This window comes from Uncinocarpus reesii, genomic scaffold (assembly GCF_000003515.1).
Source record: "Uncinocarpus reesii 1704 scaffold_2 genomic scaffold, whole genome shotgun sequence".
Lineage (NCBI taxonomy): Eukaryota > Fungi > Ascomycota > Eurotiomycetes > Onygenales > Onygenaceae > Uncinocarpus > Uncinocarpus reesii.
This window is the reverse complement of record NW_003052499.1, coordinates 1390133-1418084: the sequence shown is the minus strand read 5'-3', so window position 1 is coordinate 1418084 and position 27952 is coordinate 1390133. Positions and strand designations below refer to the sequence as shown.

At 49.7% G+C, this 27952-nt stretch overlaps 14 protein-coding genes across 14 annotated transcripts in view; 5 read left to right on the top strand and 9 right to left on the bottom strand.

The window, feature by feature from the left end:
• Nucleotides 1-308: 308 nt before the first annotated feature.
• On the top strand, nucleotides 309-4154 carry UREG_03442 (uncharacterized protein; the record flags this gene model as incomplete). Its single annotated transcript, XM_002543879.1, has 5 exons — nucleotides 309-446; nucleotides 473-877; nucleotides 951-1332; nucleotides 1395-3815; nucleotides 3880-4154. The coding sequence occupies 5 exons, from the start codon at nucleotides 309-311 to the stop codon at nucleotides 4152-4154; spliced, it is 3621 nt and encodes a 1206-aa protein (XP_002543925.1).
• Nucleotides 4155-4534: 380 nt separating this feature from the next.
• UREG_03441 (uncharacterized protein) lies at nucleotides 4535-5004 on the bottom strand (the record flags this gene model as incomplete). Its single annotated transcript, XM_002543878.1, has 2 exons — nucleotides 4535-4699; nucleotides 4795-5004. The coding sequence occupies 2 exons, from the start codon at nucleotides 5002-5004 to the stop codon at nucleotides 4535-4537; spliced, it is 375 nt and encodes a 124-aa protein (XP_002543924.1).
• Nucleotides 5005-5677: 673 nt separating this feature from the next.
• On the top strand, nucleotides 5678-7257 carry UREG_03440 (uncharacterized protein; the record flags this gene model as incomplete). The annotated part of the gene is made up of 4 exons (XM_002543877.1): nucleotides 5678-6686; nucleotides 6762-6902; nucleotides 6979-7031; nucleotides 7174-7257. The coding sequence occupies 4 exons, from the start codon at nucleotides 5678-5680 to the stop codon at nucleotides 7255-7257; spliced, it is 1287 nt and encodes a 428-aa protein (XP_002543923.1).
• A 370-nt stretch (nucleotides 7258-7627) lies between these two features.
• Nucleotides 7628-8464, bottom strand: UREG_03439 (uncharacterized protein; the record flags this gene model as incomplete). The annotated part of the gene is made up of 2 exons (XM_002543876.1): nucleotides 7628-8021; nucleotides 8133-8464. The coding sequence occupies 2 exons, from the start codon at nucleotides 8462-8464 to the stop codon at nucleotides 7628-7630; spliced, it is 726 nt and encodes a 241-aa protein (XP_002543922.1).
• Nucleotides 8465-9091: 627 nt separating this feature from the next.
• UREG_03438 (uncharacterized protein) lies at nucleotides 9092-9965 on the top strand (the record flags this gene model as incomplete). Its single annotated transcript, XM_002543875.1, has 3 exons — nucleotides 9092-9617; nucleotides 9668-9898; nucleotides 9931-9965. 3 exons carry the CDS (start codon nucleotides 9092-9094, stop codon nucleotides 9963-9965), a joined length of 792 nt encoding a protein of 263 aa, XP_002543921.1.
• Nucleotides 9966-10254: 289 nt separating this feature from the next.
• On the bottom strand, nucleotides 10255-12520 carry UREG_03437 (uncharacterized protein; the record flags this gene model as incomplete). The annotated part of the gene is made up of 6 exons (XM_002543874.1): nucleotides 10255-11295; nucleotides 11345-11583; nucleotides 11688-11863; nucleotides 12044-12130; nucleotides 12246-12346; nucleotides 12416-12520. The coding sequence occupies 6 exons, from the start codon at nucleotides 12518-12520 to the stop codon at nucleotides 10255-10257; spliced, it is 1749 nt and encodes a 582-aa protein (XP_002543920.1).
• Nucleotides 12521-13242: 722 nt separating this feature from the next.
• UREG_03436 (uncharacterized protein) lies at nucleotides 13243-14150 on the top strand (the record flags this gene model as incomplete). Its single annotated transcript, XM_002543873.1, has 3 exons — nucleotides 13243-13453; nucleotides 13529-13743; nucleotides 13800-14150. The coding sequence occupies 3 exons, from the start codon at nucleotides 13243-13245 to the stop codon at nucleotides 14148-14150; spliced, it is 777 nt and encodes a 258-aa protein (XP_002543919.1).
• A 163-nt stretch (nucleotides 14151-14313) lies between these two features.
• UREG_03435 (uncharacterized protein) lies at nucleotides 14314-16296 on the bottom strand (the record flags this gene model as incomplete). The annotated part of the gene is made up of 5 exons (XM_002543872.1): nucleotides 14314-14569; nucleotides 14640-15038; nucleotides 15104-15504; nucleotides 15573-15862; nucleotides 15951-16296. 5 exons carry the CDS (start codon nucleotides 16294-16296, stop codon nucleotides 14314-14316), a joined length of 1692 nt encoding a protein of 563 aa, XP_002543918.1.
• A 224-nt stretch (nucleotides 16297-16520) lies between these two features.
• UREG_03434 (uncharacterized protein) lies at nucleotides 16521-16812 on the bottom strand (the record flags this gene model as incomplete). The annotated part of the gene is made up of 2 exons (XM_002543871.1): nucleotides 16521-16610; nucleotides 16744-16812. 2 exons carry the CDS (start codon nucleotides 16810-16812, stop codon nucleotides 16521-16523), a joined length of 159 nt encoding a protein of 52 aa, XP_002543917.1.
• Nucleotides 16813-17319: 507 nt separating this feature from the next.
• On the bottom strand, nucleotides 17320-17768 carry UREG_03433 (uncharacterized protein; the record flags this gene model as incomplete). Its single annotated transcript, XM_002543870.1, has 3 exons — nucleotides 17320-17399; nucleotides 17526-17646; nucleotides 17700-17768. The coding sequence occupies 3 exons, from the start codon at nucleotides 17766-17768 to the stop codon at nucleotides 17320-17322; spliced, it is 270 nt and encodes an 89-aa protein (XP_002543916.1).
• Nucleotides 17769-18279: 511 nt separating this feature from the next.
• UREG_03432 (uncharacterized protein) lies at nucleotides 18280-19817 on the bottom strand (the record flags this gene model as incomplete). Its single annotated transcript, XM_002543869.1, has 3 exons — nucleotides 18280-18340; nucleotides 18564-19467; nucleotides 19571-19817. 3 exons carry the CDS (start codon nucleotides 19815-19817, stop codon nucleotides 18280-18282), a joined length of 1212 nt encoding a protein of 403 aa, XP_002543915.1.
• An 887-nt stretch (nucleotides 19818-20704) lies between these two features.
• UREG_03431 (uncharacterized protein) lies at nucleotides 20705-21400 on the bottom strand (the record flags this gene model as incomplete). The annotated part of the gene is made up of 1 exon (XM_002543868.1): nucleotides 20705-21400. The coding sequence occupies one exon, from the start codon at nucleotides 21398-21400 to the stop codon at nucleotides 20705-20707; it is 696 nt and encodes a 231-aa protein (XP_002543914.1).
• A 658-nt stretch (nucleotides 21401-22058) lies between these two features.
• On the top strand, nucleotides 22059-23027 carry UREG_03430 (uncharacterized protein; the record flags this gene model as incomplete). Its single annotated transcript, XM_002543867.1, has 4 exons — nucleotides 22059-22115; nucleotides 22597-22651; nucleotides 22827-22871; nucleotides 22915-23027. 4 exons carry the CDS (start codon nucleotides 22059-22061, stop codon nucleotides 23025-23027), a joined length of 270 nt encoding a protein of 89 aa, XP_002543913.1.
• A 2046-nt stretch (nucleotides 23028-25073) lies between these two features.
• Nucleotides 25074-27952, bottom strand: part of UREG_03429 (pre-mRNA splicing factor CLF1) — a gene marked incomplete at both ends in the record, with an annotated part of 5491 nt that continues 2612 nt past the window's right edge. Inside the window, 2 exons of the mRNA XM_002543866.1 lie at nucleotides 25074-27306; nucleotides 27838-27898. Of these exons, the coding sequence (XP_002543912.1) occupies nucleotides 25074-27306; nucleotides 27838-27898 (2294 nt within the window). The remainder of the gene's footprint in view (nucleotides 27307-27837; nucleotides 27899-27952) is intronic.

The following is a 27952-nucleotide window of genomic DNA, read 5'->3' as shown; positions in this document are numbered from 1 at the left end:
TAGTATGGTTACTCTAACCTGATGCGGTCTAGCCACAAGCTAGCTTCCTCTAGACTGCTTATGTAACTCATAGTGGATATCTCGCCGCATTCGACTTCTGCAGCCAACTTTGTCGAACAGCGCGGCAACAGTTGTTCAACAGACCCAATTTCTATAGCCACTGTTTCGCGTTTAGTCTCGTTCTGGATATTTTAGAGGCCCTGATTCGGTTCAGGGACTACCCAGATCCCGTCTAAGGCAGTTTTGGCTTCAGCGACTTGCGGCTGTAAAGACATACTTTTTCAAAAGTTAGGATTTGGCCTACGGAAATGGCCAGAGAGACTCGCTCACCATCGCCAGTAGGCAGCACTCATTCGTCCTCGAAACGAAGCCGCAGGAATGACGATTATTATGACAGAAGCCGCCGCGACGATGGCAGAAGCTACCGGAGATCGCGGAGCCCTGCTGTAAGTCCATGCCCACCAAACAACAGCCACCGTTTAGAGCAAATATTAACATCATCATAATTTGCCAGAGACGACACCGCGATAAAGATTGGGATCGACATAGAGACGGAGACCGAGATAGAGTACGAGATCGTGACCATCGAGACCGGGACCGAGGCACTTACCGACGCATAGACCGCTCAGGAGATAAACGAGACCATAAAGATGATGTACGTGATGATACTTCCTATCGCCCAAGCAGGAGGGATCGGTCACGAACCAGGTACCACTCACGGGATCGGGGCGATGGTAGAGAGTACCGCCACAGGAGCCGCGACAGAAGACGAGATGATTCTCGGGATAGAATAAGAAGACGAAGAGACGATTCTACCGGTTCCAAATCGGTCTCCAGATCGGACGAGAGTAGGGACCGCCCGCCCAACAAGGCTTCCGTTACTAAAGCTCGTGAGGCAAGTTCTTACCCATCATTCCTATGCAACTGTAAAGCAGCTAACATGATCTTAGGTTTCGAAACCATCCACACCATCTGCACCCGCTGCGCAAACAGATGAAGAGAAAAAGGCCGAGCGGTTAGCGAAACTGGAGGCATGGAAGCAAAAACAGGCTGCAGAAAAGGAGCGAAAGCAAAAGGAATTAGCTGCCGCTGGTGGTGCAAGGAGCATTTTGGACGAGATCGATAAGAAATCCAATCTTAGGCATGCAAATGCGCCTCAAGAACCCGTGTCGACATCAACTCCCACGAAACTTGAACAAAAAGTGACTGGAAAAAAAGTTACTAACCAAACGGAAAATGTTTCATTACTTGGAAATGACATCTCTGTCCCTAATACAGGTACATCTGTCATAACTGACCCTTCATCTACGGGTCCTCAAACGGATCCAGCCAGTAAGTAAAATTATCATATCGAGTCTCTTTTCAACCCTGATCGCTGACTTGCTTTGTCCTAGAAATTGTTCCGTTAAAAGCGCGAGGTAACGTTAGTGGCTTTGGTTTCGGGGCTAAATCAGCTGCAGATTCAGAAAAGGCCTCTCACAAACGCGCCCTTGATTTTGAAGATGAAGAGTCGAGTCGAAAGAAGCTGATGAAGCTTCCGGACCACTCCCTGGAGGAAGATCAACATATCGCTAATGGCGCTGACAATGGTGTCGATGAAGGAGATGATGACGGAGACGTCGATATGCAGGACGGTGGCACGGAAGAGGAAAATGCAGCAGCTGCGAGAGCAGCGGCAGAGAAGCGTGAAGAAAGACTACAAAATGAAATATCTACTTTACAGTCACAACCCGACCAGCAAGAAACCGAGACCAAAGTGGACATCATGCCCGAACCAGATCTCTCAGCTGAGCCTATGGACATTGAGGAAGAAATTGACCCATTAGACGCCTTTATGTCTGGATTGAAAGATTCGGTTGCGGCGAAACCGTCAAAATCCAGGACAAAAACCTCCAAATCTAAGCAAGAGCCTGAGGCAATATTTGGCGATGAAGACGATGTGAATTTGAAGGCAATGGATTTGGAGGCCGACGATTTTCTTGCCATTGCAAACAAAACGAGGAAAAAGAAAGACTTACCATCTGTTAATCACGAAAAGATGGATTATGAGCCATTCCGTAAAAACTTCTATACAGAGCCTGTGGATCTGGCAGAGCTCAATGAAGAAGAAGTAGCCGCTCTAAGATTGGAATGGGATGGCATCAAAGTTCGAGGCGTGGACGTCCCAAAGCCCGTTCAAAAATGGTCACAATGCGGTCTGGGAGTTCTGACCCTGGACGTCATTCACAAGCTCGGGTATGACCAACCGACATCAATTCAAGCCCAGGCTATCCCTGCGATCATGTCCGGAAGAGACGTAATAGGGGTTGCCAAAACTGGCTCTGGGAAGACGATAGCCTTTTTACTCCCAATGTTTCGCCATATCAAGGATCAGCGGCCTCTAGAAAACATGGAAGGCCCCGTTGGATTGGTCATGACGCCAACCCGGGAGTTGGCAACCCAAATTCATAAAGAATGCAAGCCATTTCTAAAGGCGCTGAACCTTCGTGCCGTTTGTGCATATGGCGGAGCACCAATAAAGGACCAGATCGCAGAGTTGAAGCGCGGCGCGGAGATCATAGTCTGCACTCCAGGGAGAATGATTGACTTGTTAGCCGCCAATTCCGGGAGAGTGACTAATCTGCGAAGGGTAACGTATGTAGTGCTAGATGAAGCTGATCGAATGTTCGATATGGGCTTTGAGCCTCAAGTGATGAAAATTATCGGAAACATCCGACCCTCAAGACAGAGCGTCCTGTTTTCAGCAACCTTCCCTCGTAACATGGAAGCTCTTGCGCGGAAGACGTTGACCAAACCGGTGGAAATTATTGTTGGCGGAAGAAGCGTTGTTGCTCCGGAAATCACCCAGATCGTGGAAGTTCGTCCGGAGAATACCAAATTTGTCCGGCTACTTGAACTCCTTGGCAATTTATACTCAGACGACGCAAACGAAGATGCCAGGGCTCTAATCTTCGTGGATCGACAAGAGGCAGCGGATGGCCTACTTCGTGACCTCATGCGTAAAGGGTACCCTTGCATGTCAATTCACGGTGGAAAAGATCAAGTTGACCGTGATTCTACAATTGATGATTTCAAAGCTGGTATTTTCCCAGTTTTAATTGCGACTTCAGTTGCAGCCCGTGGACTTGACGTCAAACAGCTGAAATTGGTGATCAACTACGACGCGCCAAACCATCTCGAAGATTACGTGCACCGCGCTGGGCGGACTGGTAGGGCGGGTAACACTGGAACAGCCGTTACCTTCTTGACCGAGGAACAGGAGCGGTATTCCGTTGATATTGCAAAAGCGCTGAAACAGAGCGGACAACCCGTGCCTGACGCTGTACAAAAGATGGTAGACGCTTTCCTCGAAAAGGTCAAATCTGGTAAAGAAAAGGCTAGCGCTTCTGGGTTTGGTGGCAAAGGTCTGGAAAGACTTGACCAAGAACGTGATGCGGCGCGGAATCGCGAAAGAAAGACGTATAAAACAGGCGAGGAGGGTGAAGAGGAGGAGGAGAAGGAGAAGAAAGAAAAGGGAGAAGATCTTTTCACCAAAGCCGCGTCCGTTGTACAGTCGTCATCGGCTCCAACACCCAGCGCTACACCTGGTGTGCCGAAAGGAATCGACCTCGACGGAAAGATTACAGTTCATAAAACTGAGAGAGCCACATCTACCGCCACCGGCACAAATCCTCTCGATAAAGTCGGTTCAGCAGTTGCTGATATCCATGCCCGGTTGAATAAAGCGGGTGTGATGAGGTCAGGTGTTCCAATCGACAACAAAGGTCCCGACGCTGGAGCTTTTCATGCTACCCTAGAAATCAACGATTTTCCACGTAAGTTCATATGCTTTGCTTTTCTCCAAGCTTCCTATAGTATGTTGCTAATATCGGCCTACAGAGAAAGCAAGGTGGGCAGTTACCAACCGCACCAATGTTGCCAAAATACTGGAGGCTACAGGCACTTCGATTACGACGAAGGGTAGCTATTATCCAACTGGCAAAGAACCGGGTCCCAATGAAAACCCAAAGCTGTATATTTTAGTTGAGGGCGATACAGAGTTGGTGGTCACCAACGCGATGCGTGAATTGATGCGACTATTGAAAGAAGGAACAATTGCAGCCGCGGATAGCGAGGCGCGAGCTCCAGCCAGTGGCAGATATAATGTCTTATAAAGGCTTTACTATGGCGCTAGATATAATTACACCATCCTAACTATAAGAGATGCTTTCCAGGGTTGGCAGCCGGGTTTTGCATCGCCATTTGGAGATCAGAGTACATATTTCGTCCCATAATATCCCAAGCCACGAAAGTAAACGGTTTCTAGGTTTTCTTAGGAGTATCAATAGTAACACAAGTCGTAACCCCAAGGCGCCTCGGATTAACAAGAGTAGAGGCATATCATGACAGAGGGCATTCACAAACAAAGAATTGTCCGTACGTAGATGCGGGCACGTAACCAGTCAGCCCATGTATTGGCCATCGACCATCAACATCCCACCCGTCGCCTTTCCTAACCAAAAAAACAAAAACGAATCCCGTGTGCAGGATGCAATTAATCCCATCTCCTTGAAGTTTCGGCAGCATCCACTTCCCTTGCAGCCCGTTCGTTTTGACTGGACTCATTGAGAGTCCTACTCTGGGTCTTGGCCTTTTGCGCCGCAAGCTGCGAGCTTAATTTGCCTTTATTTGAGGCAGCATTCTGCTTTGCAGCTCGTTCCTGGAAGTGTCACCAAATCAGAATGCAGAAAGATCAACATAGGCCAAGGTAGAAAACGCGGGCACGCTTGAAGAAAAGACATATTGTCAACCTACCTCCGCTGCTCTCGCAGCAGCACTGCGCGCCTCTGCGTCCCCACCGCCCGTCCCAGGGTTGCTACCAAGTGTTCTTCCAGCGGATGAATTAACCTTCTTCTGGGGAACAGGGACACGAGAAGGTGCAGGGTCGGGAGCGGTTCCTAGGACTCGACCCGGTTGGGCAAAGGCATCCGAGGGATTCGAGGACTTCGAACAGAGATTTCCCATTTCAGTGCTTCGTACTCCGTGCGGGCGAAATACGAGTGGGAAGCGAACGAAGCGGGAGACGTCGAGTGGTTGCGCTTTGGGTTAGCCTCCACCGCCAAGCCGGAGAAAGCCTCACGTGGCTCGGGCTAGCCTCATCGGGCTAGCCCAACTGGCATACGTGGGGTTCGGGTGCTTATATAATCCGGTGACGAAAGACCGGTCAACCACCAAGGTCCCCATCGCGATCACTTTGTGTGTTTTCTTTTATCACCAAACTCCCAACCATCGCCAGCCAACTGCTTGTGCTTGCGAGCGCCTTCGCATCTTCCTGCCTCTGCCTCGCCAATTCTTTCTCAGGGTACGTGCTCCTTTGGCCCCTATCACCCAATCACGGACTGACGCCCACTGAAGGTCTCCAGCACAAACGAACGGTCGACTTGGTCACCTTCCGGGAGATCGGTTGTCGATGAATTTTGTGGTCAGACTTGGAGCTTTTGCGGGTTAGAACTCTAGATCCATGTCGCAAAATCCTGAGTCGGACCCGTTCTGCCTAGAATGCCATTGGGAGAACTTCCACATGGCCGGCAACAATCTCCCTTCACCTCCAGAATGCTTAGATCTTGCCTGTTGGAGTGGTGCCGAATTTGAAAATCATCAGTCACTGCCATGCGATTTATCAGTGGAGTGTTGCGATATGGACGACTGTTCTGATAAATGCACAACTGTTTGCGACGGCTTCGTCGACTGTGACAAGTCCACTATCTGCTCCGAATCCTATTGTCATAATTCACAATGCCAAAATCCGACCACCGCTTGCTTCGATGAACACTGCATGGGGTCGCATTATGGCGATGTGCAACACGGCCTTGAAAATACCTTTTTGAACCAGGACGGGTCCATAAACTGGGACTGTACAAGCCTAAACCCCGAACATCTAAACTGTGGATTCCATGGCCAAAACCTGGAAACCTCCTTTCCTTCACATACTCACTCGATGGGAGCCCCAGCGACGCCTTCCTCTGAATTGCCCGGCTCTGTTAAGTCCTTAGGCCATGGCCACTATTATAGCCAACAACCATTCGGACCCCGAACTCATATGGTTCCTGGTTCATGTTTAACGCATGGTCTAGGATCGATCTGTATCGGCAGTGCGCAGGAGCTTTGCAATAGTGCGGATGATTGTACATATCAACAAAAATTAGACAATGGTTTGACTCTCGAAAATTGTTCTGGGATGTCAGCACCTTTTGCTTCGTTACAGACCTCCAGAGTGTTACACCATCGGTATCAGCACGGATCTCTACAAGCTTTAGCTTCGCAACTATGTCGACAACACGAAGCAGCACGGACGGTCACGACATCGACACGTACTACGCCTAGTTTAAGCATCCAGTCCAGCCCTGTCCCTACTTCTTCACACCAGGAAATGAGCAGTGCATCTGCATTTGCTAGTCCCGATTTCATGGGGACCGACGGGTTGCACATCTGCCGATGGGTGGGAAACAAGCTAGAAAATACAATCTGCGGTGCAATATTCCCAGACGCGGGCAGTCTGCAGAAACATCTCACCGTTGCACACGCCGATCCTAGTCAAGGATGCCAGGGTCAAGGCTATTACTGCTGCTGGGAGGGATGTTCGCGCCCAGATGAACCATTTTCCCAAAAATCTAAGCTGCAAGGGCATTTCTTGACACATAGCAATTGTATGCCCCCCCCCTTAAGTTGCTCCCTGCTTCGACCCTGGTTTAAGTCCCTACAATGCTGATATTATCGATTAGATAAGAGTTTTCGGTGCTCGATTTGTGGTAAACCTTTTGCTCGGCAAGCTACTTTGGAGAGACATGAACGAAGTCACCGAGGAGATAAACCATATAAGTGTAAAGAGTGCGGGAAGCAGTTTACAGATAGCAGTGAATTAAGTGAGTCTAACGCCAAAACACCATTAATTCTCCCATTTCTAACAGCTAGCAGAAACCCACATGCGCACTCATACAGGCGAGAAGCCATTTAAATGTAATCACCCAGGCTGCAATTTTGAGACAGGAGATGTAAGTGATCGCCCAGGTATATTGTCAGATATCGAGCTGACATTTCCCAGTCGTCAAATATGTCTAGTCACAAATTGAGTAAGTTAATACAGTTACTGCCTATATCTCGTTCTCGAACTATTGGCTGAATCATGTCATACAGCACATGGTGAACGAAAACACAAATGTCCTTATATTGGATGTTCAAAAAGCTTTACTAGACCAGGTATACTTCCGAAGAACCTAAAAACCCTTTTTTGAGCTCTATTTATTCTAATTCCTGCTGCTATAGACCAGCTAAAGCGTCATCTAAAGGGAACTCATAAGCATCCCAGTGCTCTACCGACCCGATTAACTTCACCCATTGGGAACTTGACAGCTCCACAAGCTTGAGAGCTGCAGGTTCAAATCAAATTTTATGCCAAATCAATAATGCTGAATGCAAATTGCGTTCAAGGATGCTGGCTTATAGCCACTAATGAATATAAATAAATCATTATTATACTTTGAAACAATCAGACCTATCTAATGCTAGTGTCCTGAAACTTTGTACATACATTCAAGGCCAACAAACCTTTTCTGTTGAAATAGGATTATGTTCATGCCTGAAGTACCGATCACTCTGACCGCGAAGATTCCTCAAGAACCTCAACTGCATTCCTCAACTCACGTATCCGCTGACCAACTCTGCGCCTGATCTCCTCCCTAACATCTGGTGAGATATTATGGGGGTCAAAAGTGGTCCCCTTCTTGGACTCTTTTTCATCCCGTCCTTTATCTTCAGCCTGCTGCTCTTCTATACTCGGGAGATGCGGCCTGGACCCTGTGTAGGCGGTGTATAACTGATCTAGATCATCAAAAGCTTCGCGGAGTGCTTCACGATCAGATGCCGCGTAAATCGTAGAAGCGCTCGTTGATTCTGTCGCGATTTCTAACTGCAAGGATGTTAATAATCTATTCTGAAAGGCTACGTTGAACAATCCAAGCACCTCATCTTTGGCTATTTCATATCTAAAGGTAAAGTTAGCCTCCGATTTCCATAATGTTGCAGGCTAACCCCAGCGGGTTCTATTGGACTCTGGTCGGATATGATGCTTCTGCACAAGGAATGAACCGACATACAGGTCTTGTATTTCTTGAATATACTCGTCTGCAGTAACCCCTCCTTTAGACCTGGTGGCATATTGCCTTTCTATTGAAGAACCGGGATAGCTTCCGCATAAACGAGCCCTTTCGAACGATAAGTCGCCATATCTTGATGTGCTTAGGGAGCCCCCGCCACCAAAGGTGTACTTTCCATGGCTATGTACAGCCGAGGTATAGAAATTGTAGCCTGGTCGGAATACTGAAGACGATTGGAAGCGTATGAATGGAAAGCCAAGCGGACGAGAGGCACGCCAGATCTTTCCGATTCCCGCCATCGGAGAAACTGAAGAGAAGCCACGGGAGTACATTGCAGGACTTTTAACGGGTATAGCTCATAGAACCATGAGGGTGTTTGACGGAAGCAGGCCGTGAGGATGAGAATGTAAAAACCAGCTTCCACACCTGAAATGCTAAGCCGAGCAAGAGTCTAGGGCATCAACAAGCGCATATTCAATGCTTCGAGTCTCAAAATTTATCTATGGTATCTTAAATCACTCAGGTGGAATGAGTAGCTGCCCAAACTACCTCTAAAAGCCATAGGAAGATTTGGACTTGATAGAAAATTCCCCTTTGTAACTAGATCTGGATTCCCCCAGAAGGCAGGCTGCTTTAAACCACCCCTGCCCTGAAGCAGGGTGAGGAAAGGTGAAGCAGGGCGGTCTGATTACTCAGCTGCGTAGTTACGTGCCCCCAGGCGTTAAGAATTCATCATCATTACTTCTTTTATCTTCTCCCTCCCTCACCTTCACTTAACTCTTTTTGTGATTCCGCATACCCTATGGCTTCCTAATAGTGTTATGCGAAAACTATACAATTTCAACTCTGTCACTTCGCTTCGAGAGCAGTCACCACTATTCCATTTCAACCATGCCACTCTCCTCCGACAGCCGTCACCATTATACCTCCTATCCCATCCTCTGAAAGCCACATCGAAGATGGCGGTAACAGCGACGATACAGTCCCCCACAGATATTGGCGGAGCCGAGTATGGCGACTTCGTGGACTCCGAGGATGATCTTGATGTTACGGAGTATACCGAATGGCCTTACGAATACGAGTTCTACCCCATCCGCATCGGAGAGGTGATCAATCAAACGTACCAGATCGACCATAAACTTGGACATGGCGGTTTTTCTACTGTTTGGATGGCCCATGATCTCAAACGCCGGAGGGATGTGGCTCTCAAAATCACCGCGAGAAATTCAGGAGAATATGAATACAAAATGCTCGAAGAGATAAAGTGTACTGTGAAGGATACCTCTCATCTTGTCACTTCCATAGCAAGCTTTATCCTTCGCGGCAAAGATTCTGATCACCGAGTTCTCGTGTTTCCCTTACGCGGTCCATCTCTTAATCCCCTTTATGGGCTGAAGGGGATAACTATGGCCGCCCGCATGTCGGCTGCGAGGCAGTTACTTGAGGGTTTGGCAAACCTACATGAAGCTGGGCTCGTACACCGTGGTAAGTGAACAAGCTCTATACCACAGATATGCGTACTAACTGCTCTCGAGACATAAATGGTGGAAACGTCATGTGGGGTATGGCTCCCCTCGAAAATCTCGACAGAGCCGCAAAATACAAGCTTTTAGGCCGTCCCCTAAAGATGAAGGTACCTGATAACCCGTGGAAACAAGGGGAGGTTGTTAAGCCTATCGAAATCCCCGACGAGTTACGAACAGAGAAGTTTTACCTCGGCGACTTTGCTTTGGCAATGAAACCTGGTTCTCCTGTCACCCAACCAGGTAGGCCGCCTATTAACTTTTGCTCTCCGGAGCGGCTTCACAACTACGATCCAAGTTTCGCCTGTGATATATGGAGCTACATGTGCATATTTACGGAACTATATCTTGAATATTCACCTTTCCACACGTGGGCAAATGGTGGCATGGTAACAACCATAGTTCAACGCTTAGGTCCGCTTCCGGCACAATGGAAGGGACGTTACTGTGTTCCCGAAAAAGCCCTTGATTCGTGGTACGATCAGGATAAAACACCTCATCCCGAATACAACTTCGAAACATTATTTCAGGACAGAAAACCTGAAGCTAGTTTAACGGAACGGGAACACGCGCTGTCTTTATTCTCTAGAGGATTCAGTTTATACCCCGAAAACCGGCCGACTGCGACCCAACTTCTGCATGATCCCTCGTTCAAAGCACTCATAGACATGTATTGTCCCACTCGGACATGATTTCGGGGCCGGTTGGCTCGCTCTTGACCCGATCTCGGCCCGGCGAGTGGGTGCGGGGATGCTATGAGTGTCATCATAATGGCACTGGAGCTCCTGCACTGAGCTGTAGACAGAGTCACAGTGTGGAGAACCGCATTGAATGGACTTGAGGCCATGCAGTTCGGTGTAATGTTTCTCCATATGCCGTTGGAACGACTGCTGGTTCGTGAAAGCCTTCAGCCGTCGACTGCAGGGGAGGCCCGTATCGCCAAGGCAGCGAGGGCAGTAGGCCGGCCACGCCAGCATTCCGGAGACTTCGAGGTAGCCGTGGTCCATGGGGATCGTCTCGGGATGGGAGAGATGATGCTGACAGTGCTGCTCGAACTCGACCGCGCTAGTGAACCACTCAAAGCAGATGAAACACACGCCCGCAAACCCATGCTGTCGCCGCAGCCGGGCCCTGCGGCATTGGTAGATGTGACGCCACCTCTCTCGCTTTGGCAGCCTGGTCAAGACACACGCCAAGATTTGGTTAGCTTTTTTCCACTGTCCAAGGTCATGGGAGGGTGACCAACTCTTTGACAGGAGTCGAACACTGAGCTGCAGGGCAGCAGTCATCTCCCCCGCTACAAGGGCTGGGTGGTCGGACACGTTGCTCCTCTGCCGGCAGAGGGCGACCATATCCAGCAGGACCTGCCGCCCTTCCGGGCTCCGGAGGGGGACAGGGAGGAAGAGCATGGTGCTTAGTCTCTTCCGTTCCGGCATCAGGTGGGAAGCCCGTTCAAACCACCTCCAGTGGGAGGTGATTGTGTAATCATTCTCAGTATCCGCGTCCACACCGGGCTTCCGTTCCCGGGCTTGCCGCGACTGCCATTTCTCCAACTCCTGAGCGATAAGCTTATATTTCTGCACGTAGACACTTTGCCTCTCAATTTTAGAATCCTGGCGCTCAGCATCTGAAGCTGCGGACTGGATACCTTCCGTCAGTGCCCGGATCTGGTTGTTCAGCTTAGTGCACTCGGCCCCCCCCCCCCTCCAAATCTTGACGGAGTTTCGCGGGGAGAGACTGCCACATCTGAGGGTGACGCCTCATCAACAGGCCGCGGAAGTGCTGGCTGATATCGTCGCGCAGCGTTAGGTTGAGGATGTTCCCGACACCCTGCACGCTTGACACCGAACTCATGTAGTCATTGAAGAAGATACGGGGGTCGCTGTGACCGCCAAATTGCATCCTCTGATCGGGTGAGTAGCCATTCTCTGTTTTGGCGGACCACAGATGTTAGCAGTGCGACAGAGGAGCCACCGGTTCCGTCACCGCCTTCCCCACTCCGGGCCGGTGAGGTATGAAGGGTGGGACTTACCGTCCGCCTTGACCAGAGCTTCCGCGCGTATGTCGTGCGTGCGTATATTCTCGTTATAACCAGCCCGACGGCCGAGGGCCGGTAGTTGATGAGTGAACCAGGCGGCTGTGAGGATCTTTCCCGTCGGCCCGTCTTCTGAGATGGCTTCACAAAACGGAGTGGTGCCTCGCGTTGCCCTCCGGCCGCCGCCATCAACCGGCTCTTCCTTGGCCGGGATCGGGAATGCCGGGGTGTCCGCGAACAAGGGAAGTCTAGGTGGGCCCCCAGACGCAGGTTAGTAGCAGGGGCTCATCCCGGTGAAGGGCTCAGTGCAAAGGATCTCATTCACGGTCGTGTAGTCACGGAAAAAGGCCCACGTCCGAGACCACAAAGCAGCGGCTCCAGGGACGGGATCAAGATAGATCGGAAGGGACTCGATAACCTCGGGCATAGGATGACGCGGACTGCGGTGGATAACGGGTTTCAGCTCCAATCAGAGAAGGTAAGGTCGGGAAGGGGGAAGGGGGGAAGGGGGGAAGGGGGGAAGGGGGTGGGAGAATGGAGCGGGGGTGAACACACTGCTTTGTCTTCCGGTTGGACATGTTCTTCGCGTCCCTCTTGGGGGCGACAATTATCTCCGGCCTCCCTTGCCCGTTACGGATCACCAGGATGGTCAGACTCTATGTTGGTTGATCAGCTGGCAGTCACAAATGCCCTCTGTCCTCCCATTCCTTCAGCGGCCCACTCACCTCCGGGATATAGAGCCCGCGGCCTGTTCCATAGCGCGCGGTTGACTCGAGATACTCCCCCAGCCTCCCAGATGAGTACATGCAATTCTTGAGCAAGCTGGACATGTAGATACGGTGGATGGGGAACTTGTAGAGGTGCCAGTCATGCCGCCAGAGCTGCTGGAGGACGTTTTGAAAGTGAATCAATGTCAGATACTTCCGCACATGCGGCTCACGGCACACCGGGACGTGCTTGTCCAACTCCTCGCGAATGAACTTCGGAAGGTCAGCCACCAGTAGCACACGGCGCTCTGCCGGGAACAGAGACAGTTGGGATGGATGGGGAAAGAAGGGGAGCGCACCATTGTGCCAGAGTTTGTCACGGTGTGTGGAAGCTTCTTGCCGGTCCTTCGGCGCTCTCTCCGTGAATTGGACCCAGCCATGCTGCGAGGACCGAGTCGCTGCGGTCCATCGCGTAAAGTTGACCCATCGAGGCGACGAGGTGAGGACCGGGTGAAGCAGAGGGTGAAGGTGGTGAGGGCCAGGTGAAGAGGGTGACGACCGGGGTGACGACGGGGTGAGGAGGGGTGAAGATAGGGCGGCGTGACGTGGGCGCTAATCCGGACGCGGACGGGTGCGGAACTTCCTATACCTACCTATATAGGAAATGATGGAACATCATGCTGACTAAACATCACTGAGCATTGCTTAGGACATCATTGGGGCGGCGGAATAGTCAACAACCACCCTGGACGCTAGTTAATCAGGCTAATACGGCTAGTGGCTCCCATTGCTGCACCAAATACATCCTGAAATCGGCACCAGCGCACCGTTTGGAAAACGAGCGCATGGTTTTAGAAAGATATGAGAAGCACCCCGGAATCCGACGACTGGTCGACCAAATCCAGGATCCTCCGCTACTGGTGCTGAGATATTTTGATGACAACCTGTTGAACCTGTCCAAGTCAAGGATTATTGAGGGACGGGAGCTCAAGTTGGTTGCGAGAACCGTTCTTCAGGCTCTTGCAGCTCTGCATGGCGATGGCTTTATCCATACGGGTACGGTGCTTTTAACTCTGCCCGCAGTGACCATGTTTGTGGATTTCTGAAGGTTAACACGCCTCGGGAGGACAGACGTCAAACCGGACAATATTCTGGTCAACTACGAGAATGACTCAAAAGCCATATGTGAAGTAGCGCTTGGTGATTGTGGGGACGCGTGCAATATTGACACATTGGCCGATTCTGAGGATGGACACATCATTGGCGCGGGTATTTTTCGAAGTCCAGAAGCCATGCTCAATCTAAAGTGGGGACCACCGACAGACATCTGGTCATTCGGGACGACTGTGAGTTTAGTTACCATGTCATTTGTGAGGCAAACCCGCTGATATCTGCGGTACAGCTCATAAGCTTGATCTGGGGAAAGGGCTGGCATATCTTTAAGCCTGGGAACATTGACCCTGCGGATGAGAAATACCCAGCGTACATCATGATTAAGCAGATAAATCTCTTCGGGCCACTTCCAAAGAAGTTCGCAGAGATAGCGGATGAGGAACGAGCGGACATGGCAATGCAGCTGAACGACTACGTTGAAAGGATGAGCAGTAAGCAGCGGAAGCCATTTGCCCTGGCCGAAGACGCGAGGCTTTCGGGGGAGAACCGCGAGTTCATTTGTAAGATTATGAAACTTGACCCGCGAGATAGGCCTACGGCAGAGGAGTTACTGAAGGACAAGTGGTTCAATGGAGCATAAGCTGTTTTCATAGATGAAGCCGCAATCCGTTCATGTAAATCATCAAATGAATTGAGGGTCTCATTTAACTTATTTACGGTGAGTCTACAGTTATTTGAAGGCTTTCCTGACCCCAGAATCTGCCATGGTTGCTTCTATAGACTTTCAAGGCAACAATTCTCCGCTACAATTTTGCTCTTGATATTCCCTGGAGTCGAGCTGCGTCGCGCGCGGCCCATTCTTTCATGACCTTCCTGACAATCTTGCCGCTCGGAAGCTTAGGCACCTCATCGATGAGCGCGACTCCGCCTGTTAACCACTTGTGCTTAGCAACCCGCGGCTTTATCCACTCCTGGATTTGCTCAGGGGTTAATGGATTCTTGCGTTGCTTTGCACTCTCTTTCAACACCACATACGCTCGAGGGAATTCCTCGTCGTTCCTAGAAAATGGACGCCAGGGTCAGCGATGCTAATCAACAGTGGAAATCCCGACGAGTTAACTACACTCACATTTTCAAGCCAACAACAGCTGCGTCAGCTATATCGTCATTTTCAAGCAAGGCGGCCTCGAGCTCTGCAGGAGCTACTTGGAGTGCATTCACTTTGATAAGTTCCTGGCTCCTGGCGTTAGTTTGATAGTTTACAGGCAACAAAGGTCGCTTTTTACTCGCCTTTTTCCTGTCAACAATCCAGAACCAATCGCCACGGCAAATGGCAATGTCACCCGATCGAAGCCAGCCATCGGGCAACATGGTCTCTCGGGTGGCGGCCTCGTTTTTCCAGTATCTTATTGACACGTTAGGGGACCGTACGTATAGTTCTCCAGGTTCGCCCTCTGGCACTTCGTTTCCATTATCATCAAGGAGTTTACACTCGCAATTTGGGTCGAGTACCCCAACGCTTCCGGTCCTATATCATGTATTAAGATCGCGGTCTTGAAACGGCGAATATAACTAATCATTGAGGGAACCTACTTGTCATCCACTCCTCCGGGAACATGAATAGCACCGGTGGTCACTTCGGTCATCCCCCAGCCTTGCTTAACGCTAACACCATACTTTTTCGCGACCTCATTCTGAAGCTCCCGTGACAATGGAGCGGCGCCGCACGATATTTCAACTACGCTGCTCAGATCATACTTGGCAGTTTCTGGCCGCTTGCTAAGCATGACCATGACCGGCGGTGCCACGTGCAGGTAGGTGATTTTATAGTCTTGTATGACACGAAGATAGTCCTCGAACACAAATTTTTTCATCAGGTAGATAGGCACTTGATTGCGTACGGCGTGGAGAATCGTCATCATCTGTCCGTACGCATGGTAAAGGGGCAAAAACCCAATCCATCTATGCTGAAGGGGCCCTTCTGGGCCGTATTGCTGCAAAGCGTTGCGTATATAGTTTGATTGGAGAACATTGGCGATCAAATTTCGGTGGCTACACAGACACCCTTAGGTAGACCAGTAGTGCCAGACGAATAGTTGATTGTTGCAACAGTGTTTGCGCTTTCAGTCTCACTTAGTTCTAACCATCGATAGTTACGAGAGGCTTCGGGACTAGCTAACAACGCTCGCCAGTCCCGCACGCCCTTTCTGGTAGCAACTTCAGTCTCTGAAAATTGGAATAAGCGTTCTGTCGGGATCCCTGCTTCTGTGGCCGCTGCCACGGCTGTTTCAAGGAGGGATGGATGGACAAGGATGACCTTCGCCTCCGTATTGTTCATTTGGTATACAGCCTCTTTTATCACGGTTAGTTAGTAATTGAATGGAACCATATCTTGGTTGCTCAGCTTCATAGAAGCCATCCTCGGCTTTAGTCGACTCACCATTAACACTGTATGCTGGGTTGATTCCACTAAAAATGCGCCCTGAACCAACAATACCTAGATATGCAACTGGCACAAATATCTGGTTTGGGCTAAATATAAGCACCACTTCGCCTCTCTTGACAACTTGATCGCCAGTAGTCGGGTCACGGAGGTTTTCAAGGCCAGAACCTAGACGCTTGATCCAGCCTAATGCAGCTCCTGTGGAAAGATGAACACTCGGGTCTGCCGCATCGATCCATATAGGCTTCGTAGAAGAGTGCAACGGTGAATCCGGCGGGAAGAGAAAGGAGAGAACATTGCACGACGGAATCGGAATCGGTGCAAATGGTGATTTTTTCACCATATTTGCGGATCTGTTCCGCGGGTTTCCAGCTATACAAATGAATATCCACGGGCACAGGTACCTAGTTATTACCTTAGATGTAACTGGTACTCTTCCCTATGCAATGACCGATTTCCTCTCAATATTTGAATGTCAAACAGTCCCTGGTAATTCATCAGTCGACGCTGAGCAAGAACAAGAAGTAATGACTATTGTTGGCTCTATCAACATTCTGTATGCACTACTCAGGACATCCCGAGGAAGACCTCGGCACTCTCGAGATCATCCTGGAGGTGTCGATATCCATACACGACGAGGCGCCACATCGGAGTCAACTGGCGAATCGTTAGCTTTCGTTGACTATGCAGGTTGCGCGGAAGTAAATGGAGAGGTGCGAGGAGTAACTACTTGATCGCTGCCAATTCTCCACGGCCCCGATTCCGGGCCGAGTTAATCACCTTCACTAACTAACATGGCCAAAGTAGCCTTCACAAAGCCGAAGACCTCAAACGAGACAATATCTTTGCCAGCCTGCATGGTTTGCATTGCTCAATGCCGGAAACGAGGGAAAATCGAAGGTTTTGAGTGAATTTTATCTGAGAACCTGACCTTGGCGACAAATCGATGCAAACTAGATATGAGAGCATAACGACATGGCTCGTGTTCGGTGATCCTCATAACATACATATCTGGCTGTCAAAAAGCACCCAATTCCCTTGGGACGAGCCCCATCGTCAAGGGATTTTTGGTGGGATCCATTTTCATTATTTTTATCCTCAGATGAGTGCATGGTCTTCCGAGGTGCCCCAGAATGGCCCTTGACATTGGGCCCCGGTCTAACCTCTACTGCAGTTATTATATTGATATTTGATCTTTGTCCAGGCAAGCCCTTTATTACCAGCCTCCTGTGGTAACTAAACATACTAGAGCGATAGAACGATTGAACATGCATTGAACTGCATTAGCATGGCTTGCCCTGTGTGTCATGAAAAGATTTGTGCCCGACTTGCGAAAGCATCGGCTTTTTGCTTCCCTGTGACTTGGTCAATCGACGCCGGTGGACTTTCTCGTCTCAAGCGAAGTAGGACGGCCGCAGTCGTTGCCGCCGCCGTCTTTCGGGCGAGCTAGCCGTACATCCTATTTCATGGATTCCCTGACTCCATGGCATGAGAACCCGATTCCCACATGGTTTGGGCGTCTGGAAGAATACCATCACGTCAAAGCGCGTTGCAGGGCTCTCTTTAACTTACTCCAGTTGGATATCCCGAAAGGAATACGGAGCTGCGTAACCTCGTTCTGTGCGGTATCCACAGCAGCTCGACCAAAGCCACCCCCATGCACAAAGCTGTTGATTGTGGGGATGGCCCTTTTCTATGTCCGTATAGTATTTCCAACTAGCCGGGCCCATCTATCGGGCAGTTTACTGTCACTAGGCTCATCAGGAACAATTGATCCCGCGAGCGAAAGGGAATGGGGCCGAGGGTAAATCTCATTTTGGCAGAAATATTTGCCCGAAAAGTTCCTTTTTCATGAAAAAAAAAAGGGAGGGAGAAGAGGGTGGCAGATTTCAATGCTTTGTTCCGACAATCGGAATAAAGAGCGGTCCTCAATGTATATCTTCCGAGACTGGGAGTAGAGAGGTAACTAGATTGATTGCTGAATGAACGGGACTCGCAGATATATTCTGCCATGCGAATTGGTTTCCTGTTCTTCTCTGCATTGCTTGCTTTTCTTGATGAACCGTAAAGTAGAGGTTTAATATTCGTTGCCAATTTACATGCTATACAAGTAGGAGAAGGCTTCGTCAAGGACAAGTAGAATTAGCTTCAGGGCCAGACGGGATTTGCCCCTGGATGGGACCTAAGCTTAGTTCATGCTCAGTAATCTTCAATTCTTCAGGGACAGAAGCTAAGTGGCACGAAGCAGAAGGCCGTGCTATGTACTCCCTATGTACCGTATATCTAGTTAACCCAAGCTAAAGTTGAAGGATCTTCCAGCCAAAAGCTACAACAGTTTCACAGGCTCAGCATTGGTCCCGGCCTTAACCCCTTCCAAAGGCTCGAAACTATCCCGTCAGTGACGTGAGTGCATGGGATTTAATTCTAGAAATAGCTGTAGTTAAAATAAATTCGGAATAACAAAGACCGTTACATTCGTTATCGTCGTTAAACATGGACAGACGAGCACAGATTATATAATTAAAACAGGACGCAGGAGTCGAGTACACAAGACACATCAAGTAGCGCAATAGCACCGTATAAGATAAAAAGAGAGGAGATTCCGGTTACCTCGAGCGTCTAGAATGCTTCTCGCGGCGACGTGGGCGATAATCTTCGCTGTAACCGTCATCATCGGATGAACCGTAATTGCGCTCATGGTGCCTCTTTGAGCGACGCTTAGCATCGACGTCGTCCGTTAGTCCTAGCGCAGCAAGACCTTTGGTAACGTAATCTGTAACGCTCTGGCTTCTCTTTTTGCGGCGGCGGCGAGGTTGGCTGCTTCCGTCACTCGAATAGTCCGAATGCGCGGAGCTATTTCGGGACTTGGAACGATAATGGTCGTATGCTTTCTTCCCAGCCGCGGCCAAAACACCCGACGCGGCAAGATTTCTCATTCCTCCATGATCCTCTGATCTGGAACGTCGGCCATGGCGCCGATGAGATCGAGATCTAGAGGGTCCATTCATTAAATGGTTTGTGGCTAAGCCGGCTAGAGTGGACTCTACAATATGGCGCTTGCCATGCTTGCTGGGGTCACGTTCAATCAGCTTATCGATTCCGCCCGCGCCGATCGCAGCAGTCAGAACCCGCCTTCCCTTCTCCCCGGTCCAGCCACCGGGCTCCTTGCGTGCACGATATGCCTCGGCAGCGCCCGCGGTCAGCGCAGCAGTTATGACATGCCTGATCTCTTTCCCTGAGCGACCGGGTGACGGGGATCTCGAAGAGCTTCGACTCCGGTGTCGATGGTCCCTCCGACGCCTAGTGCGATCGTAATTTCGGTGGGAGCGGGGGTCGTAATAATCATAGCTTCGATCCCGACTTCCTGTTCGACGATGCTTGGTTCCGCGTGAGTCGGAGCCCCCTAAGCCCAGCGCAGCTAGGGCTTGCTCGCCCAAGGATTTACGTCGTCGCGGCTTTGGCGAAGGAGATCGGGATGCTGAAGAGCTGGAATATCGGGGAGGCCGGTAATCGTCTAATAGTTTTCAAGTCAGTTGGAGCCACTTAGAATTTCTCGTTTCGGTGAAGCGAGTCGAATAATGTCCGCTGGTCAAAATAGTAAGGGAAGGGCCACTGACCCTGAATTTTACGCCGCCGCCCTCGTCGGTATTCGCCTCCATTCGACGAGTGGTAACCATCGTATCGACTTCGCTTTGGGGCGGAAGAAGATCGTAAAACGTCTCCATCACGGCGTCTCGGATTCGTGTCATACCTCGAGTCACCGGTAATACCTGAAGCGGGATGGTTGGGATATGGCCCCGAGGGATATGCCGATCCAGGCGGCTGATTGTACGGGTGGTTCTGGTAATAATGAGAAGCTGCCATCACGACAGAGGCGAGAGGTTAGGCGGCTGTCTCCTGTGTGTGAACAAACAACTTGAGTGCTCGATGGTTCGGGAACGACAAAGACAATGTAGGGTCTCTGAGTAGTTGGGCTCAACACGCGTGTTTCTGCGTCACTTGTCAGACAGCATCTAGCAGCAAGTAAAAGTCGTCTAGTCAGGACAAGCAGGAGTTCAAGTAGGTGGTTGTCTGAAGCCTTTGCGGAAATATCAAGAGGTTCACGGGAACGGGTGGCGCAGGTGACGCAAAGTCGGCGTGAGTGGGGGGCGACTTGGCAGGCTGATGTTCATCAGGATCCCATCACGCGAATTGGCGATTCGCTTTTATTCCCTGGAGTCTGGAGATGAGAGACATCGCACCGACAGCCTGTGTTTATCCCCAATCTACCCGCTCGGGTCGCCACCATGGAATGACCGACCCCTAATTTTAGTCAACTTCCCATTCCCCACAGTCCCAACCACGGTTATGCTGATGAAACCGCAAGTCGTATTTATATCGCTGATTGTATACACGCATACATGATAAAGCTTCTTATAAACGATTATGCTTGTATGCCCAACTTTACTCCGTATATCTAGGTTACCGATATGGGACCAGCTAACGACACGGGTGTAAAAACAAAAACAGCGAAAGGAAGGATGGCCAGTCTCAGTGTCTGGCCCTATAAAATTTACAAAAATAGGCATGAAACATTTGAACATCAGCCACAGTGCTTGTGCGCACTAAGACTTGAACATGAAAAATATATCAAAACGTGGGCCAGTAAGCCTGGTTGCCTTACACTGGCCACGTGAGCTTGGTCTCCCACCCGTAACACTTATTTCTGCAGAGATACGCGCTGCATGTGGCTTCCATGCTCTAGAAGCCTTTCAAAACTCATAATTAGAAGGGTCGGCCCGGAGATGATTCATTGAGCCGCTAGACCAACTAGTTGGTCGGCTTATCGGAGACGTCAGGGAGGATTCTATATTCGTTTGCGAGAATGTGTACGATTCTGTCCTTGCAGTCGGAGCTTTTGGCCAGTCATTTTCGGACCATTTGCCGTGCTGGCTGGAAGGACTATTTTCTCTGTCTATTGTGCGGTGTGTACGTTGGTGTTGTTTCATGTTATCTTTGCGGGTAAAAGCTTTGTTGCAAACGGGACAGTGTACGCTTTTCTCTCCAGTGTGCGTTTTCCCGTGTCGAGCGGCGTGGCCAGAAGTGGTAAAAGTGGCAGAACACGAATGTGACGTCGCGTACGGGCAAGGGTACTTGTTTTTCTTACTTGGTTTATGCGCTCTCATGTCACCGGGTCCACCAAGCGTCGACTGCGGGCAGGGAGGATGTGATTGGAATGATGAAGTCTGAGCTCCATGCGAAAAAGTGCACCCAAACGTAGCGGGTGGCTCTGCAAGTAATTGTTTTCGAGGTGCATCATTTTCGGGGAGGATTGAACTCAACCGCGACGGGTGCCTCTCGCCAGATAAGATTGACCCTCGTGCTTTGGGGGAACTGCGCGGAACCGCAAATGATGGATTGTCATCGTTGTTCAGGATGGATATTCTTTTGCCTTGACCGTAGTCCATAGTGTCTCTTCGATGGTCCAAGCCAAACGCATACGAAGTCGCAGTTCAAGCACTATTGCATCACTAGAACATGACTAAAGGAGGACCATTGATCTCTGAGTGATCTTCCAATACGTTAGACCACGGTAAGTGAGAAGGGAGTAGGACTCAATCGCACCTTAAACAAAGCACGTCTGTTTAACGCCCGGGTTTCGAACACTATAACAAAGCGCTGAACGGCACTAGCTTCTTAAAGAATTTTATCAGTCAAATGGGACAACCCAGCTCTACCGTCAGGAAGCTTGAGCAAAGATATAGTTTCGAGGCAGAAACGCGCGGCGAGGGTTTGAATCTCTAAGGATAGTGTCCTATCAGAACACAAGGGCTGGTAATTCGGGCTAGATTCTACCGATGGCGATTCCTATATCCTGAGAAAGTGTCTAGTATTCAACTTAAGAAGAACGATCATCGGTAGTAAGTCTAGCGACAGTCCCTGACAACGCCAATTTAAACGGACAAGGCGCAAGCGTAGACCCTTCCATCCCCAGCCGCTTAGGGAGGCTAAAATTAGAGCAATCTCTTAGCCAGGCGCAAGGGGCGTGAAGAGGAAGGAAGCGGCAACGTCTCCGACAGCTAGATGTCACCGGAAGGGAGCTTTTCGTGAGAAACGAGGCCAGCAATGGCCGTCAAGGACCAATTCCAGCTCAAACCAGATCGTTATCCAGAAACCCAAATAGTTACCGGGACAGAAAATAAAAACCGAATTTGTTTGGGCAAAAGGGTTTAGTCGACGGAACATGAAACGAATATGATAAGAAAAGTTGCCCCGGCATCAGATCTTCGGAGAGGCTCAGGGCTGATTTACCAGGAGCACAAGGCTCGAGTCGGGAGCAAAAGTCGTCGATGGCGTAGGGGGCTGTGAGGGATCCGATTCGCAGGTCAGAAAACGGTATCAACGCCCAACAAAAGGAGAAATGTACCCAAAATGAAGGTACTTGTTTTCAAACTAGCACTGAGGAGGCTAACATCATTGATGAGATTGACCTTTCAGTGGTCACATGCACCATTCACTTGGAGAACTGAGGAACTGAATTACCAAACAGACGACGGGAGCCCCCAACGACGGGCTAGGCATTGCACTCATGGGAACAGTGGTTCCCAGTCCCCCGGCTAAAATACGGGGTTATTGCAACAACTTAATTCTTCATTATATACAGGAAAGACAAGGCCAACGGCAGCCAGATTGGTGTTGGATCAATTCATCCTTGCAAGGTGCGTTTCCGTCAGAGGCCGCGATTCTCCCACAACTGATACAGAGGGAGACGAACCGGAAAGCCTAGTTAGCCGAACCACTCGGAAACCAATGTACAGGAATCCATTGCACAGATAATTGATTTGGGCCAGTTGATTCAGCTGGATTGCTCTGTAAGCTATATCCTGTGCGCAGTGTCGGGGGATAATTCGACACAGTTTTTGCAGCCGACAGCTCGTGGTTAGTTGGTTAGCTCCCGGGAGGATTTGCTTTGACAATATAGATAGATTGAGTGCGCAGGTTGATCCTCTGTGGAGGACGATGGACGATATCCAACAGGTGGCCTCGACAGACGTTGACATAACGTTGGATTATCTGTTGGCTAAGACAAGCTAAGTTAGTTAACCTAACTAGTTAGTTAACGAGTTAACGAGTTAACTAGCTAGCTAATAACTAACAAGTTACGAGTTAGACAACCACCTTTGGATCCAACAAGTCGCTGCGAGGCTCATCATCCTGGGCTCTAGAGAAACCACTGCATATCAAGTCTGACAACTCGTTAACTATGCGAGCTCATCTGCTCCCTTTGGACCCAGCTGTCTGTTGACTTGACTTCTGCACCCTGTCCTGATCAACAGCCAAGAACCCACTTCTGCTAATACATACATGGGCATTTGAGGGATCTGACTGATCACTTTCGGGAACCCCATGTCCAAGCAACGGTTATTCAATCTTCTCCGCAAACGTGGCTACCTCACGAGTTGGCTCGGGTTTGCTTACCCCATACTCCTACATGGAGTGGGTTGGAAACCCTGAAATAGCGCAACACCTGGGGAAGAATCTCCTTTTACGTAGCTGGGAAGACAAAACGAATTAAATCAATCTCCAGGATTTCCAACTCCCGAGAAGGCCGCTGTGATGAAGGAAGGCCTCACATTTCCCTGCCAACGGAAACGACCGTATTCTGAAATGGCACACCGGAGAAATCAACCAAGAAAGTCCTCTGTATATTTTCCGCTGCCCGAAACGAAAAATAAAAAAAAAAAAAAAGAAAGAAATGGGAGCCAACCAAGTTTGATGCCCCGCATCGCGAAAACATATTTTTCGCAATGTTGCACAGACACTAGGCTGGAGAAGAACTCGGTGAGATAGCTAGGCGCAAGATTAGGGTGAGGACCATGCGCAGGCATTATCATGCGACAACCTTATACATAATGCATACATACAGCCTGTCTCAGGGTCTCTGCAGGGTCAACTGGGTCGTTTCCGTGCTCCCATGGGACACGCATCCACGTGAGGCTTCGATTATCGAGCAGGCTGGTTCCACAGCATGAGTTCGTGATTTAGCCACTCGCAAGAATAACAGGCGCTAGATATGTGTTCGAGCGTCTTATTTGTCGGCCATCGGTACCAGACCCTTGTTCTCAGAGGCTTAAGTGATCAATGACGGGATGATCTTGACTCCGCAAGCGGCTAGATGACGGCCGTCGCGGCGATAGCCAAATGGGGCGGTGATCTTTGATTTTTATAGAACCTTGTGCCTTTTATTCTGTCAGTCATGCCTAGCTGCTATCACCCACGTGGGAGCCTCCTAGAAAGAGAAAAGTGGCAAGTTCGTGGCCTCGTCTGGCCTCGTCCTGGGGAACACCGGTATTTCTAGTCGATTTTTTGTAGCAAAATTCCTTGCCGAGAATTCACGAGACGATTCAAATTTCCCAAGTATAGATTAGGGATGGAACCAATAATGAAAACAAATCATAGCTTCTGAGCCCTATCCTCAAGCCACGTTCTCAATTATGGAATAATGGGTATCTTATATTAGGCAAAAACGCAAGCTCCTTACATGGGCATGAAGATAACCAGAAATCATCTATAGGACATTGGCAGTAAACACGATATTGCACTAGACGGCGAAAACGAAGAGGGAAGAAAGGAAGAAGACGCAACCAGCACGACGCAAAGAGAATCAAACATTGGTTACATCCAAACTCAGACATTCGAGGTATGAAATATTTTAGGTCCTGGAGAAGAGCACCCATTGCTAGATTTACAGGGGAGGCAAGAATGAGAGAATGTAATCAAGTTCTTCAACTCAAGGAAACACGTATAAAAAGGGTGGCATTCGGAAGAAACGAATTAGGAAACGGCAAAAGAGCATTCAAGTCAGAACAGGCGACCCAGACGCCCCAAACGGATGCAGTTTTCTCTTTAATTCAGGGCAAGTCGAGGATATCATTAGTACAAAGCACCGGGGTCAAATTTCCAAATCGCTGGACCCCTGGCATGGGAAGAAAAGCAATGTTTTCGCAATAGGATGATGTCAATAGACAGGGGATTGTTATTAAGTTGAGAAGGGGTTTGGCGACGGGAGGAACGCAAATCGATCTTTCGAGGCAACGTTGCAAAGCTGATAAGACAGCCTTAAGAACGGACGAAGGTCGCTTATTTATGCTTGCCAAGATTGAGCCAACTTATATCAGAACTCAGCTGGGCGCCAGGTGTTTGTTGGTCCGAAGGTTTTAGCCTTGGTGAGTCGCGCGGCCACAGCGTTGGTGGGCGGTCCTGTTCCCCTGACAGTACAAACGAGTTTGAGTCGTTTGGTTGATACAAACTAGCAGAATAAGTGCTGCTTGCAACTCTGTTATCCCCGAACGATGTTCTGAGAGAGATCATATTGAAACCATCACCGGTATTATGGGGCATGTGGGATGAGGACATGTCAGCCTTATCATCGTAGGATTCATCCGAGGCAATGCTAATGGAGTCTCCGCTCGAGATTTTCGCCTTCAAGCCGTGCTGGGCGATATAAGTCTCAAATTCTGGGACATGCTCCGTGCTAGGGCTTCCAGATGTCACAACACCCAAAGGTTGAGTATGTCCTACCGTCCCAATACTTAAAGATGGCTGTCCATTGGGGGGGTGTGGCCAGGAATTTTCTCGATAATCGGACTTGGTGTCTTGGGAAGAAACTGTTGATCGCAGCGCGTCATCGTTTCGTCCATTGCTAGGACGGTTTCCATAGAAATATTTAGTCCAGTCTTCATCTGTAAACCGATCACACCGGAGATCGTGATTAGTGGATTTCGCTACCCCTGTAACTTCGGGTTTCGATACTGAACTTGAATGAGGTTGGCCTGTTTCGATAGTTTGCAACGGGTCCCGCTTTTTGTTAAGGTCTCCAGGAGGCACTTCGGTAAACGATGTGAAGAGCGACCTGGAAGAACTCCCGCCTGCTTCGCCGGTCACCATGGCCCACGAATGTGCAGATGGAACGGGGCCTCGGGCCATGGGCTGGACGTTACGAGTCAAGGGCTGCATGCCCTGATCATGAAAACCAAAATTGGAATCATTCGAGAGTCGGTTGTTTATCTCGGGCTTTGCACGTTTGTTTTTGCGCTTCCTCCATCCAAGTAATAATAAAATGACGATCAGAAGTGCAGCTATGCCCAGAAGTGCACCTAGTGTTGCACCGATCATGGTCAAGGTCCGCTTGCCTGAACTGTCGTCGTTGTTTGACTGGAGGGTAGAAGATGTCTCTGCTGGCAATGTGGTAGATATATTGTTCGTGGGCACATCAAGAGTGCGTGACGGTAACGGAGTGCTTGTAGATGAAACAACGCTGGTACTTCGAGCAAAAAATTCATCGGTGTCGACCCAACTGTTTGCAGACTGATTGAATATTGCCAAGGGCTCCTCTGGATTCCCTCCAGAGATCACAACTAGCCCCGAATTCACATCTTGAGCGAGTGAGAACCCATTGCGAGTTGCCGTAGGGGTAAAATTATCACTAGAAGGAGCGTCGAGAGGATCACCTCGCTTTTGGCGTCTAATTGTGGATTTTTTCCTGGCGCTCAAATTGTGGCGAGTCTCAATCTGTTGGGCAGGGGAGACTGGGGCCCCTCCGGCCATCAACATGGCATATCTGCTAACTGAGTTTGGTGATATACTCATATCGAATACTTCCAAGATTCTGCTACCATCAGCACCGAAAAGAATTGCACACTGTACTTTGGATATTTCGGGTAGAGGATTGGCCAGAGTAGCACCTGTATCATGCCATCCTTGAGCGGCGCTGAATGCAAACGCCTTTGTATTTTGCGAGGAGCCACCAATCATAAGAGCATTATCTTCGCTCCAGGGTAATAGGATTGGACGAAACGCCGGGGGGACATAGGAGTTAAAGGACTGCACGCGATATGGCGGTGTGACGGAGACCGTGAAGGATTGCGTCGATGGGTTCGTTTCTCCATTCTGCGATCCGGCGTACACCAGAAGAGAAGCAGAGGCGTTGAGATAAATCGATGCATGGTCAATACGATTTTGAATATCGTTGGTGTCCGGCAAGATGGTCTCCCACTTCTGATCCAAAAACGAGTATCGCTGAAGGCCAAGGTAATCGGGAGCCATACTCTTTCCGCCTACAAGATAAAGAGCGAGGTTATTGGGGTCGCCATCAGCACTTCCCTTTACACACGCAGCGCCCTCCACCGACTGGCCCATTGGAAGCTTGCTCCAGCTGGCATTTCGTGCCAACGGTAGGGACATAAAAGTTGTAGGGGTATAAACATAGAGCGTATTGTTGAAAACTATAGAGCAATGGCCCTCAAGGCTGGATGGCGGTTTGGGGAGTCCCATCGCATTGGTCTTCGTCCGAACGGGCGCCGCAAGGAGGGTACTTTTAATTGATCATGGGCCGCGCATTGAAACCGTACAGGGGACGAGAGCTACAAAGGATAGCGAAGCTACCAGAGCTAGCAATGAATTGAATGACGCTCGATGGGTGTTTTTGATGCGTGCTATGACAGGTATCGTCGCTCCACAAATGTGGCATTCATCGCATCATTCAGTCGGTCTGCCGATAGCAAGGTAGGTAGAGACCAAAAATACCACGAAAGAGATGTTGCGCGGGGACTCAAAAGGTATTCCGAATCGCCCTCAGAAAACACAGTTAACTAGCGTTATGATTCTCAGCCCGGGAGAATAGAAAATAAAAGAACGATAGAAAACAGCCCGTAAGGCAGAGGAAGGAATGAAAAGAATGGCGAGCAGTTATTAATATCGAGCAAAAGAACGCGCAGAGCGAGGAACAACCCCTGAGTTAATATCTCTGGGCGCACTCTGGAGGGGCGGGAAGGGAACGAGGGCCCAGGAGTGGCAGGGAAACACTGAAACAACGGCGTGTTGGTTCCCTGTGATGGACGCTGACCAAGCCCGAAACCGACTAACGCCCCAGGGGGTTGGCTCCTCCTCTGCCCCTCGTTCATACGCTAAAAAGAAAACAGCGCAACGTCCGCCTGTGAATGGCTGAGTCGGGAGCTGTG